This window comes from Pelobates fuscus, chromosome 3 (genome assembly GCF_036172605.1).
Source record: "Pelobates fuscus isolate aPelFus1 chromosome 3, aPelFus1.pri, whole genome shotgun sequence".
NCBI classification, from domain to species: Eukaryota; Metazoa; Chordata; class Amphibia; order Anura; family Pelobatidae; genus Pelobates; species Pelobates fuscus.
The window spans coordinates 99,698,990-99,714,250 of record NC_086319.1 but is presented as its reverse complement, the minus strand read 5'-3'; the positions used below and the strand labels follow the sequence as shown (position 1 = coordinate 99,714,250).

General features: G+C 41.9%; 1 protein-coding gene across 1 annotated transcript in view; it reads left to right on the top strand.

The window, feature by feature from the left end:
* STK32A (serine/threonine kinase 32A) overlaps nt 1–13,396 on the top strand; it is a 231,321-nt gene extending 217,925 nt beyond the window's left edge. The window contains exon 13 of the mRNA XM_063447376.1: nt 12,228–13,396. Within this exon, the coding sequence (XP_063303446.1) occupies nt 12,228–12,327 (100 nt within the window). The 3' untranslated portion in view covers nt 12,328–13,396. The remainder of the gene's footprint in view (nt 1–12,227) is intronic.
* Nucleotides 13,397–15,261: the final 1,865 nt, after the last annotated feature.

Genomic DNA, 15,261 nt, shown 5'->3' with positions numbered 1-15,261 from the left:
GTTGTGAACGAAACAAAACGTAAACAAAACCTGGCATTTGCGCTATATGTCTGTCCAACCGTAATTCACCTCTTTCATATTAAATGCACCCCCCCTTATTATATATCATTTTATTCAGGGGAAACAGGGCTTTCATTTAATATCAAATATTTAGCTATGAAACATAATTTAATATGAAAAAAATGGGAGAAAATAAGATTTTTTTTTATTTTTTTCGTTCTACATGACATTTTAACTGTCAATGTCATAATACTGTTTGCTTTTACTGCAATAAAATACACATATTTGTATTCAGCAAAGTCTCACGTGTAAAACAGTACCCCCTATGTACAGGTTTTATGGTGTTTTGGGAAGTTACAGGGTCAAATATAGCGTGTTACATTTGAAATTGAAATTCGCCAGATTGGTTACGTTGCCTTTGAGACTGTATAGTAGCCCAGGAAATAAATTTACACCCATAATGGCATACCATTTGCAATAGTAGACGACCCAAGGTATTGCAAATAAGCGATGTCCAGTCTTTTTTAGTAGCCATTTGGTCACAAACACTGGCCAAAGTTAGCGTTTGTATTTGTTTGTGTGTGAAAAATGCAAAAAACGCCAATTTTGGCCAGTGTTTGTGACTAAGTGGCTACTAAAAAAGACTGGACATACCCCATTTGCAATACCTTTGGTTGTCTACTATTGCAAATGGTATGCCATCATAGGGGTAATTTTCATTCTTGGGCTACCATAGGGTCATAAAGGCAACGTAAGCAATCTGGCGAATTTTAAAAAAAAAAATTTAAAAAAAAAAATTAAACACAAGCCTTATATTTGACGCTGTAATTTTTGAAAACACCATAAAACCTGTACATGAGGGGTACTGTTGTACTCAGGAGACTTCGCTGAACACAAATATTTGTGTTTCAAAACAGTAAAAAGTATTGCAGCAATAATATCGTCCCTGTAAGTGCTGTTTGTGCGTGAAAAATGCAAAAAACGTCACTTTTACTGGCGATATCATGGTTGTAATACATTTTACTGTTTTGAAACACTAATATTTGTGTTCAGCGAAGTCTCCCGAGTAAAACAGTACCCCCCATGTACAGGTTTTATGGTGTCTTGGAAAGTTATAGGGTTAAATATAGTGCTAGCAAATTAAATTCCCTATACTTTCGGCATGGGTGGTCAGGCAGGTCCCGCTAATTGTAATTAATTAGGATACCTAATTATGTAAAATTATTACATAAATATATGTGTAGAATTAATATATGTATATATATATACATATGTGTATATATACGTATATATATATATATTTTTTTTTTTATATTTTTATTTATATATAGGTATATATATAGTGATATATACGTATATATTTATGTATATAGATATATATATTATTTCGTTATAAGTGTATTTTGATATAAATATATATATATTAATATCAGAATACAGTTAGAACGAAATAAAACACATCTATATATTTTTTAATATTTTATTTTTAATTATTTTTTTATTTTATTTTTTTACGTATTTACATATTAATTTTTTTTATATTATTTATAAATATATATATAACAATAATTATATATATATTTAATCAGTATCAGTCTACGTGTAATTTGATATTAATATATATATATAATTATATATATATTAATATTAAAATACACCTAGACGGTGTATGTGTATGTGTGTATATGTGTATATATATACTTAGATCATATATATATAATATATATATATATGATCTAAGTATATAATTTATTTATTTTTACACTGTTTTAAAACATTTTTATTTTATTTTCAGCCAGCAGGGGGACCAACTGTCATTACAGTTGGTCCCCCTGCTGGCAATGCAGCAGGCAGCTATACCGGCCATGTGATTGTGAGGTCCTCGCAAGGACCTCACTCTCACATGGCCGGGAGGGCTCCTGGAGGGCGGACGTGCCGCGGGGGGCTCCCTGGGAGTCCCCCGAACCGCGATCGCCGGCGTGGGACCGCCAGCGACCGGGTAAGTTACTAAAAACCGGAGGGCGTACTATTCCGTCCGGCGGCGTTTAGAGCCGCTTTTAAAAGGACGTAATAGTACGCCCTCCGGTCTTAAGGGGTTAAGCAGACTGTGATTGTCTATTGTTGTGACTTAGATGATGATCAGATCACATTTTATGACCAATTTGTGCAGAAATCCATATCATTCCAAAGGGTTCACATACTTTTTCTTGCAACTGTATATTTTGTTTATAGTTTTTATTTTTCTCCTTCGGGAGGGTTAAATATGTTTTCCTTAAATGTTGTTTAGCTTCAAACGCTTGAATTTTAGTCATCAAATATCACATCTCATGTTAGTAGGTTTTTGCATTTAGATAAGGTTAGATCAGTGGCGGATCCAGAGCCTGATCTCGGGAGGGGCACTTGTAGATTATTTAAATAATTAATCCTGGCACAATAACCACTACAGCTCAGTGTAGTAGTTACGGTGCCAGTAGTGCCAGGATCCCACCCCAGAGTAAGTAGTCATACCGTTTAAGAACAGTTTGACAACTTACCTGGGGTCTGCTGGGATATAGGGCATAGGAGAAGTGGTGTGTGTTTGAGGTTGAAGCGTGTGTGAAAGGTGCAGTGTGTGTGTGTGAAAGGACAGTGTGTGTGTGAGCGGTGAAGTGTGTGTGTGAGTGCGTAAGGGCGGCAGTGTATGTCAGGGTTGCAGTGTGTATGTTAGGGGGCAGTGTATGTGTGGGGCATTGTGTGTGTGTGAGGGTGGCAGTGTGTGTATGGGGGGCACTGTATGTCTGTGTGGGGCAGTGTGTGTATGAGGAGTGCTGTATGTATAGGGGGGCACTGTATGTATGTGTGGGGCAATGTGCGTATGGGGGGGCACTGTGTGTATGGGGGGCAGTGTGTGTATGGGGGGGTCATGTGTGTGTGTGGCAATGTGTGCATGGGGGGCAGCAGTGTGTGTAGGGCACTGTGTGTATGTGGGGCAGTGTGTGTATGGGGGCAGTGTGTGTATGAGGAGTGCTGTATGTATAGGGGGCACTGTATGTATGTGTGGGGCAATGTGCGTATGGGGGCACTGTGTGTATGGGGGCAGTGTGTGTATGGGGGGGTCGTGTGTGTGTGGGGCAATGTGTGCTTGGGGGCAGCAGTGTGTGTGGGGCAGTGTGTGTATGGTGGCAGTGTTTGTGGGGCAGTGTGTATGGGGACAGTGTTTGTGGGGCAGTGTGTGTATGGGGGCAGTGTGTGTATGGGGGCAGTGTGTGTATGGGGGCAGTGTGTGTATGGGGGCAGTGTGTGTATGGGGACAGTGTGTGTATGGGGACAGTGTTTGTGGGGCAGTGTGTGTATGGGGACAGTGTGTGTATGGGTGTGCAGTGTGTGTGTGGGGCAGTGTGTGTGTGTGTGGGGCAGTGTGTGTGTGTGTGGGGCAGTGTGTGTATGGGGACAGTGTGTGTATGGGGACAGTGTTTGTGGGGCAGTGTGTGTATGGAGACAGTGTTTGTGGGGCATTGTGTGTATGGGGGCAGTGTTTGTGGGGCAGTGTGTGTAGTGTGTGTATGGGGACAGTGTTTGTGGGGCAGTGTGTGTATGGGGACAGTGTTTGTGGGGCAGTGTGTATGGGGACAGTGTTTGTGGGACAGTGTGTGTATGGGGCAGTGTTTATGGGTCAGTGTGTGTATGGAGACAGTGTTTGTGGGGCAGTGTGTGTATGGGGGGCAGTGTGTGTATGGGGGGCAGTGTGTGTATGGGGGGCAGTGTGTGTATGGGGACAGTGTTTGTGGGGCAGTGTGTGTATGGGTGTGCAGTGTGTGTATGGGGACAGTGTTTGTAGGATAGTGTGTGTATGTGGGGCAGTGTGTGTATGGGGACAGTGTGTAAGGGGAAAGTGTGTGTAGTGTGTGTATGGGGACAGTGTTTGTGGGGCAGTGTGTGTATTCTGATGATCCCACCCAAGGAGGTGGATCATGGGGCGGGGCCAGTGCCGGCTGGGCCAGTGTCTGCGGATCCACGCGGCACTGGAATAAAGGTGAGTTTTTATCCTATTTAAGGGGAACAAGGGGGGCCAGAAACATAAATAGTGTTTTTAACACTATAGGGATGGGAATACATGTTTGTATTCCTGACCCTATAGTGTTCCTTTAAGTGTAGTTATTCAATGCTATACAAAAAAGGAGAAAGCTAGGTGTAGAGCCACAATTTAGTAAAATATACAATATAGAATAATGAATACATAGAAAAACTTAGGAAGCTATAATATAGCACACATATATACTGCAGTCCCAAGAGGAGCAAAAAAGTTAAATATTTGAAAGTCCAAGTTTTTTGTTTGTTTTTTTACTTTTTTTTTTTGCAGTGCATGAAAATAATACAGGCATGCGTGAGGTGCCCCAAAAACAGTCCTCAGGCTATTTCCTCACTGTACATGCGGGGCACACGGATTCCAAGCACAATTTTATAGTTTGAGCAGGCGTAGTCACTTAGATCATTCGTTTAACTGTTTAACTAACGAGATGTACATTTATATTTTTGCTAGAACATGCATCTCTAACTGCCATTGATACATCTATGATAACACATCCACTCTGTACAACCTGATGATAGTGCTAGTAATTCTTAAAGGCTATTGGTCTGAATAGATTAATCTGTGTTTCCACGATGTGTACAGTGTAGGTGCTATTAAGCTAAGAGGGAGAGACTGTAATACCCAGCTGATGGTAAGTCTTAACTAGGCACAGTTATGTTCTTGGAGTTTGAGTATAGGGAGGGGGGAGCTGTCTGTCTGTGATCTAGTTGTTATGCTAAGGTACTTGCTAGTGGACAGATGAGTTTCTGTGTACTAATGTCTAATAGCTAGCCTCAGTTCCCTAGAGTAGGTTCGGAAACCGGCTACTTAAAGGTCACATATAAAGCAGCTATACCCAGGGCATTAATTAAGTTGCCTGTGAGCTTGTCACAGAAATTAGGGTTAAGGTTAATACCCAGCAGGTCAGTTTACTTGTGTGAAGATATGCTATCTATGCCTACTTAGATACAATTTAAAAGCAAATTAAATGTAAGTGAATGCATAAACAAAAGCGGGAAACAGGAAGAGTCCACTGGTTCTTCAAGAGGCAGACCACTGCAAGCCCGCACAGGCTGTGCAATGTTACAGCTGCCGAAGGTATGCCGGACGGCTCTCCCGGTATTGTAGCTGTGCTCTCCGTCACCTACCCGGCTGATTGTAGTGCTGGTAGAGTCCCGGCAGGTTGGTGAGTCAGGAGGGACCCACTCCACTAGCCTTTGACACCGCATGGGCCTGCGTGCGCTGGTTTCCTGAGGGGCAAGCACTGAAGGTCCAAGACCATGCTGGGAGCGATGTCCTCGCATGGCTTGGAGTGGAGATTCAGGCTGCCGGCTCCTTTATTCTGCTCGCTGGTGTGACAGTCCAGTCCGGGCATCGAGCTGTGGCCAGCAGATCACATCACCGTTGAAGCAGCTTGCAGGTAGTTAGTGCAGCCGCGTCCATTGCAGCTTGCCCGGCAGCCATCTTGTTGTCAGAGCGCAGGAATCCTTAATCATGTTAAACTCTTTAGGGTTGGTGCTGTAGGTGTCGGATCTTTCCAGTGGGGACCGGGATGACCCCCGCCAGTCCAAGGGGGCGTGTGACAGGGTTGTTGTGTGGCAGCTAGGCATGTGAGCAGGGCGGCGGCCGTCCACCCTTCTCCTTTCCCGAGTGGGCCGCAGGCTCCAAAGCTTTGTGCTGTCCTCAGGGACCCCAAAACTCCCGATCAACCTGCCTGTGCACTCTGCTGTATTTTCAGGCGTAGATGACAGTTATAATTTGCGATTTCCAGCCAAAAGGGGCCTCCTGTAGCAGGAACCTCTCCCGCGTGCGACCGGTCAGCATGGCGGTCAGGCCCCGCCCCCGAAAGTCCAAATTTATAGTGTGAAAATACACTTGCCAAAAGTGTTTGTCCACAAAGTGTCTGCGTAATTCCTCAGTGGGAGTACCAGGGTAAGTTCAGCAGTTGAATCTGTATGAAATAACAGAAAATGAATAATAGGGTAGTATGTTCTGACAGGGAACAACTAAAAGGAATACGATATAGTCCTAATCACGTTTTATGGAGCTGTAACTTGCTCCAGTATGAATGGCATACAGTGGTACAATCCCCACTTGCAAGGATACGTGAGGGTAGTGTCTTTATGGTATAAGGACCATAAAATATAAAACAGAAACAACAATAGTGCTCACGGTATAAAATACCAGGAGTTTAATAATAAATAAAGAACGTACTCACATTTACCAGAGCAGGCAAACTACTCTATGGATAGGGCGTGGTTGATATAATCCCCACCAAGGATATCTAGAGAGTAGTACTCACTGGAGGTAAAAAATCACTGGAGGTAAAAAATCAGGTGCCAGGAATGAAAAATAAAATCTGTAAAGCATAGTATAACCCAAAATATTCTTACAAGTATAAAACAGCATATGAAGTAACCACAACGTGTTTCACCTCAGGGGCTTTTTCAAGTTGAGATAGAAATAGTAACCTGGCATACAAGGATTTTCAAAGAGAAATTAAGGTTTGACAATTTTAAAATTGGCGTCAAAATTACATCATCATAATTTTAATTTTATATTTACTTAAAAAAACTTACTTTATTTATTAGGTATGAGTTGGTAGATACCAAGGTTAGATTAATATGTAAAAATGAAGCTTTTTGGTGTTTAAAATTGATAATAATAATCATGTGATCTGCCGCCATCTTTAATGACGGTTGTGATGCATTATGGGGAATGTAGTGTAAGAGAGAGGCTGGGCTGTTTGGGTGGCCTAATGGATATTCAGTGTGTTTACACTAAAAACATAAAGACAACTAATGCGATAGAGCGATGTCGATAAAAAATAATAAATCTTTGATGGAGAAATATTAAAAATCTGTAATAAATAACCAAAAAACGTGCTACAAAATGAAAAAGTGAAAAAGTCCTAAACACACTAAGTCTGGGTCTTAAATAAAGTCTACCTGGTTAGTCTCAAATATATTGAAATATGGAGTTAGTTGCTCCTTAAGAGGATAGAATAACAGACATATGAAGTGATATAGACGTAGAGCAGGTAGACAGTATAGCTGCCAGGGAGCGCAGATAGTAGGGTAAATAGATATTCGTAGGAAGTTGAGTAATAGGTACTTAAATGTAGCTTGAAAATCCTGCATGTATCTAGGGCAGGGGTAGGCAACCTACGGCACTAGTGTCATGCACGGCACTCGAGGTGTCTTTGCACGGCACTCAAGGCTGCTACAGCCAAACAGGCTCTGGCTTATCAGGAGTCCCAGTGAAACTTCAGATATCTGCTAATACGAAAAGGTGGTGAAGGACAATCCTCAATTTATGTATTGCAGCACATAGAGTAAGTGATCTCAGATCACTTTCTCCCAGCACTTGTGAATGGGAATCCACACTGAAGTAGAGCAGCCTGCAGCTGCTGTAGCAGCTCCTGTACTTGACCTGTACCTGGCCAGCCTGGTCCCCACTGGAACCCAGGGAAGCCACCCACACTGCTAGATTTACACAGAAATGCACAATAACCCTCCCCTCATACAAATAATACGAACAGCCCACAAGCAAACATACATACAATCCGCACAAACGTAACCCGCTAACAATCCACATAAATGCACACAACCCCACATGCAGCCTCTCACATGCAATACCCCAAACAGCACCCACACATACACACACTACCAAACACACAATGTGACATCCATCCACACACACACACACACACACAATACCCCAAACAGCCCCACATATACACACTACCAAACACACAATGTGACATATCCATCCACACACACACACACACACACAATACCCCAAACAGCCCCACATATACACACTGCCAAACACACAATGTGACATATCCATCCACACACACACACAATACCCCAAACAGCCCCTCACATACACACACTACCAAACACACAATGTGACATATCCATCCACACACACACACACAATACCCCAAACAGCCCCACATATACACACTACCAAACACACAATGTGACATATCCATCCACACACACACACACACACACAATACCCCAAACAGCCCCACATATACACACTGCCAAACACACAATGTGACATATCCATCCACACACACACACACACACACAATACCCCAAACAGCCCCACATATACACACTGCCAAACACACAATGTGACATATCCATCCACACACACACACACACACACAATACCCCAAACAGCCCCTCACATACACACACTACCAAACACACAATGTGACATATCCATCCACACACACACACACACACACAATACCCCAAACAGCCCCACATATACACACTGCCAAACACACAATGTGACATATCCATCCACACACACACACACACACACAATACCCCAAACAGCCCCTCACATACACACACTACCAAACACACAATGTGACATATCCATCCACACACACACACACACAATACCCCAAACAGACCCTCACATACACACACTGCCAAACACACAATGTGACATATCCATCCACACACAATTCCACAAGCAGCCCCCATACACAGCCCACATTCATATGTATCATACACAATACCACAAACTACTCATGAATATATACAATATAATAGCTCATATACATACAAATACAACAATCCGAAGTAACTGCAGTATAAATAACACAAGCAGAATCTAGCAGCATACACACCGTAATTTTAAAAAATAGGACTGGCACGCTACGGGACATCACAATCCTATATCGGCACAGTGCTGCTAAAAGGTTGCCTACACCTGATCTAGGGATAGTGTTCAGAGCCTCTATTAGACGGGGAGATGTGGATGAAACAGAATCTCCCCCTTGTGGCCTGAGTCTAAACTAAACCCCAGACTAACTCAAGTTGTCACCACAAACCATGGCTAGTGGGTATACCCAAAAGTCAATTCTTGCGTTTACGTAGAAACTGCTCTCATAACGAAGATTTTATTGAACAAGCCCATACTCTCAAAGAAAAATTCATTGATAAAAACTATTCCCCAGATAATCTTGATAGATCCCTCAAAGCAGTCAAAGAAAGAAACAGATTAGATCTCTTAGAATACAAAAATAAATGACACAGATTCCTCTTTTATGCCAATTATTTTTAATTTCAATAAGAACAGTTACAATGTGAAAAAGTCATTAAAAAACACTGGCACATTTTAAAACAAGATTACATTCTTAAAGAATTTATTCCAGAAAATCCCAATGTAGTTTTTAGAGGTGCCCCTAGTTTTAGATCCATTTTAACAAAAAATTACACTAAATCTACCATTAATCGGACGCCACCCCGAGACCCATCAGAGACAGGAGTGCAAAGCTTCAAATGCGGCCTACTGGGACTGGAGCTAGAAGGAGACGGCAGCTCTCCTTGGCGCCAAGACCCTTAAGCGATTTACCTACAGCCTACCTCCCTCCCCCCCCCCCCCGGACCGGTGGGGGTTATCCCGGTCCCCGCTGGTCGAGCCGACCGAAAAGGAGAGCGGACACCCTAACCACGCGGCACACAGGGACAAAGGACCTCCAAAGCCAGACCAAAATGGCCGCCCAGCACAAACCCCATGAACAGAGCACCCACAGCAAGCCTTTCACGCCGCCCCAGGGGACGTTCGACCGGACCTGCAAAAGTTTCTGGGACATTCTGCACAGCAGAGGAGCAACTTACCGCCAAGCTGAAAAATGGGTGGCTGCCTGGATCCGGCCAGCGACACTACGCAGCCATTACAGGCACCCCCCACGAGCCTCCAAGGCAGCCGTCCGGCAGCGCAGGTTCCAGCGGTCCTCAAGGCGGAAAAAGGTACCAAGTCTCACGGGCGCGAGCTCCCACAAGCAGCAGCACCAAAATGAGGACACTACGCAAGCGACACCTAACAAGACCCCATCATACCAGAGCCTCAGCAGCCGGCACAGAATGACGCAACTGCCCGCTGCCCACACTGCACAACCGGCGAACAAGCGATGGCGCACACCTCAGGGCACCCTCAGAGCAGGCCCACCGACTCTGCCCCAGACTGCTGACTCGCACAGGCGACTTCCATCACATCCACTGACCCTCTCACCCGGCCGAAATCACGGCACTCAGTGTCACATGTTTCCACGCTTTACAGCCGACGCTACAAAACCGGTGACTGTACCGCTGCATCTCTCACAGGGCTCTACCGGAGCTGCCTCCCGACGCAGTGACACCATGCCCAGGGGCAACAAAGGTGGGACTATTCATGGCAGCAACTGGGACTTACCGAGTTTGGGCATAGGCTGAAGCACTTATCATATTGCCGCACAAGGGTATACTTAGCCTGGTATGACACCAATCACCACTACAGCTAAATACCTGGACTCTGATAACAAATGCATGTCTCTCACCTACGATGCTACCATGCCAACATTAACCCTTAAACTGTAATGTTATAATTTCTGTTCAAACTTAACTCCAGTGGTATCTTATATTATGCTATTTATGTTATACATGTTAATACCTTGCTAGCTGATTATATTATGAGTCCTAAGCAGCCGTCCATTCCTGAGAGCAGCAAACAGAAGCGCCTATACAAACCGTCTTAAAATCACTTTTTTTTGGGGGGGCAATCACACTGCTAGGCAAACGCAGTACACCCACACAACGCAAAGCTTACCAGACTAAAGCTGTATGATTGTTTACTCCCTTATTACATGTTTAAATCTTACACACTGACAGTTCCACACAAAGGCCCTGTTAAGCCTTTCAAGACACTACTGTTTACACTAGCTTATCTGCCTACAACGCTGATCCTGCTACTACTATTGCTTAAACAAGTCATTAGTGCAAATACTTAAAGCATGCATCACATAAACAGTGAACAGAATGTTACCTGCACGTAACCTTAACTATCAGCCTAGTTAGCCAGGAAACATGCATTGCCTAGCAAATACTGTACCTGTTAATCATCTGCGGTCTACGCTTGTTAATATTATTTTATATAACCACATAGGCACTGAAAGCGCTAAACAGGTTATTTATTACTTGTATTTCATTTGTATTTTGATGTATTATATGTTTTAAGCGCCACTCAGCCGTAGCACTGCCACCATCCTCACGCAATGGAGACACTTAGGCACCCCTCTTGAACCTACTGCCGCTTATAAGGCAGCCGCTAATTACCGTTTGACATTGACATCAGCTCTCATGGTCAGACATGATAAAAGTCACAAATATGACACGTACGCCCTCAGACGACGGAATCATGCGAGACTATGCGCCTCGAAGCTAGACACCTCAGCGCATTTAGACGTATCATACACGGCTAGACAGTCCTCACAACATGAATCTCCCTAGGACGCACCAACTCTTTCATTGATTATAGCAACCTACCACACAGGCACTAAAAACGCTACCAAATAGTCACATGGCCACACATACCATACAGTACACACCACTTTGTTATATGTATTGAAACGTTATTTTCCTGTCTTGTTACTCTCATGTTTAAAACTAAAATATTGTGCTGTTTAAACTGCCACATGTTGAAATGCTGACAAAACGCTAGCAGACGCTGTTGTGGCGCTGCAGGCTCTATTGTTATTTCATGCACAAACAAAAATAAAGAATTAAAAAAAAAAAAAAAAAAAAATCTACCATTAATCAATCCTCATCCTTTTTATCCCAATCTAAAGGATTTTCAAATGCAGTAGATGTATTGTCTGCAAAACAACAGACCACAATATCAGATCCAAAACTACACATTTCACATCCAATATCACAAAAAAAACCATACCCCATTAAAGATCTTATTTGCTGTAATGCTAAGAATGTTATATACCTACTTGAGTGCCTGTGTGGCCACCAGTACGTTGGGATGACCACCAGGTGCTTAAAAACAAGACTAGCGGAACACTGTCGAAATATTATCAAAGGAAACCCTAACCACTCAGTGTCCAAATACTTTTTAATCCACGATAAGAACCCTAAATATCTAAAATGTATAGGTATCCAAAAATGCTAAATCCCTTGGAGAGGTGGTGATTTAAAAAAAATCATAGGTCAAAAAGAAATGTATTGGGTCTACCTTTTAAAAACCTTTGTCCCTAATGGATTAAATGTAGACTTCGATCTTTTTAACTTCTTATAAATATGCGCCTTTTAACACTTGGATGTATTCCTTTAATTTTAATTTAGATGTTTACCTATACAATAATTTTTATTTTTATTTTATCCAGAAGTAAACAGGATGTCAATGAAAATCAAAAACAAGTAACATTGGACCAAACCAAAGAAGAAGATGAAGATGGAAAAAACAATAATCTACAGTCCTTATAATCTTCAATACTTTAATCAAATATTAATGTGGCCATTGCTGTTTAGGACTTAATGGTCTGAAGCCAAGTGAAATAATTAATTAAACATGATTTAGCCAAAGTTGTAGATGGAAAATGGCGCTATGTAAGACTGTGAGCTTTGGCTCTCTTTAGAAAGGTCACACAAGTCTTATCAAAATTTAGACATGAACATGCTTACTTTTAATAGAAAAAAAGAGCTAAATATCACTTTCATAGTATGTTTTATAAATTTGCAATAATATATTTTCTTTACGTAAATATATCCGTGCTTTTATAGATGCATTCACGCCCGAGATAAGTCATAGTATTTGTATCTAAGTAATAAAGTGAATGGTATTTGCAATGATTGCCTGTTGTTCAAGTCTACTTTTATTCATTTTAGCAATAGTTATTTATCCTCCTGAGATTTCAAAATATAAATTATTTTTATCCCCTTGCATTTCAGATGTTAGTCAAAGCAGAGTTTTATATAAAATAAAGCAATAGCAATAAAAATAGCTGCTAACAAAACCACAGGCCTTAGAAAATCAACTGCTACTAAAAAGTAAGCTATAATAAAACTGATCTAATACATAAAAAAAAAAAAAAAAGAGCAACGTTATAAAGGAACAAACTGTTACCGTCAAAAAGTGATAAGAGCAGGTCTGGAGTCATTCTACATCTGATATTTGTTACAAATAAGTAAAAATTAAGTGTAATCTTGTCCTCTTAATATACCACTTCACTACCAAGCGATTCTTGTTTTAAAAAAATATTAGCATAACATTTCTTTGAAACACAAGGTATGTATAGCTTGCACATTTACATGTAATCCAAACATGTCAAACTCAAAGGCTAAGATGGGCCAAATAAACAAGGTTTTTGTTTATGTGTGCCGCAAAAAAAACAAAAACGTCAGTTTCCGTAGAAACTTAGGTTTATTTAGAAAAGTACAGTATAAAAAAAGTTGCCTAACTGACACTGGACGTCCTCGCGCTTGTAGGTCTTCAAAATAAACAAAAGAGCAAATTTATTTTAAGAAATGCATTTGCATATAAACAACATTTCAGTCCAACTAACTTGACATATTAAGAAATATTTGGTAATGGGATTGAAATGGTGAATGTATGCTGTTGCACAGCTGTAAAAAACAAATGATTTTATCTTGTTTATTTTTAAGTTCTATGAGTGTGTTCTTCACTTTGGCTGAGATCATCAAACATGATGATCTCAGACAATCCAATGCTTTCCCTTAGGAAAGCATTGGGAGGCTATTGTGCATGTGTGACAAAAAGCTGCGTGGCCAATCAGCGTCTCCATGCAGACCCAATCTAACACACTGCCCCTCTTTCCACTCTAATACATTGCCCCCAAATCCAACACACTGCCCCTCCTCCCTCCACTTATCCACTCCACCGTACACTGCCCCTGCACCCAATCTAATACATTGCCCCTTAATCTAATACACTGTCCCTCCACTCTAATTGAATAGACTGTCCCCACTCCCACTACTCTACTTTAATACACTGCCCTCCCTCCCCCAATTAAACACACACTGCCCCCAGCACTCTAATACACTGCCCCCTCCCTCAAATAACTGCCGTGCCTTCCCCAGTTTAATACAATGCCCCCCTGACTTCCCCAAATTAATACACTGCACCCTCCCTCCCATTAATACACTGCCACCACTCCCCAATTTAATACAAAGGCCCCCTCCCTCCCCCAGATTAATACATTACCCCTTCCCTCTCTTAAATTAATACACTGCCCCCCCCCACCTCCACCACCACCATCACCATCACTCTGCACTGCACTCCACCCAATTTAACACACTGGCCCCCTCCCTTCCTCAAATGAATACACTGACCCCCTCCCTCCCCTAAATTAATAGGGCCCCCTCCTACTCTCAAATCAATACAGTGCCCCCTTCTTCAAATTCATACACTGCCCTCCCTCAAATTAATACACTGCCCCCTCCCCCAAATTAATACAGTGCCCCCTCACTCCCTCAGATTAATACACTGGCCCCTCCCTACCTCAATTTGATACAGTGCCCCCTCCCTCAAATGAATACACTGCCCCCTTCCCCCAAGCCTCCTCTTCTCCTACCTTACAAGTTGCTGTCCCTCCAGGTTCAGCTCTAGCCCTGCTTAAGAAGGCCAGACGCTCCTCTGGCACTGTGAGCAGACACACAGCCACTCTGCCCTCTTGTGGCCGGGAGAGCAAGAATCAGGAAATATTTTTCCTGTATTGCTGGTCGCAGCAACAGCTGAAAGCGGCCCCAGGGCATGCGGGCCGCAAATATGTTCACTTTGGGCCAAATGTAGAGCTTACTGAAACAAAATGGAAAAATAATGTCTGCATTTCCCACAAACAGTAAACACAGTTAAATCATGTATTTCTAAAATATATGTATTTAAAAAGCTATCTTTATCAATTTTGAGATACAAATGTAATGCTAACAGTGAAATGGGAAAGCCTTTATGACTGAAGGAATGATATAACCCACAGAAAATTTCTTTACTGTTTGAAAGGAGTGGGGTATTTATATTTTCAGCATACTTGCAGTCATTAAATGAGTGGCCAATGGCTTCTGGCAATGAAATTTGTTCCTCTACAAACTGGTAATCATTCTTGTAATATAAATGAGGGTGTGAAGGCTTTATGGACTAAATTTTCTTAAAATTATGATAAAAATGTTTATGCATCCCTTTTGAGTAAAGGGGTTAAAATGTTCAACATGCCTTAAGGACAAGTGCTTACAATTCCAAACTTTCTGTAAAAGAATTACAATATACAACTATACAATTACGCTGATCATTGTCAAACTATAACTTTAGCTTTAATTATGTGGATTTGGAAGTTGTATTATAATGTGGACAATACTGAAATGAAATCAATGTTGTGTTCTAGAAGGTACCCATGCAAATTTGTA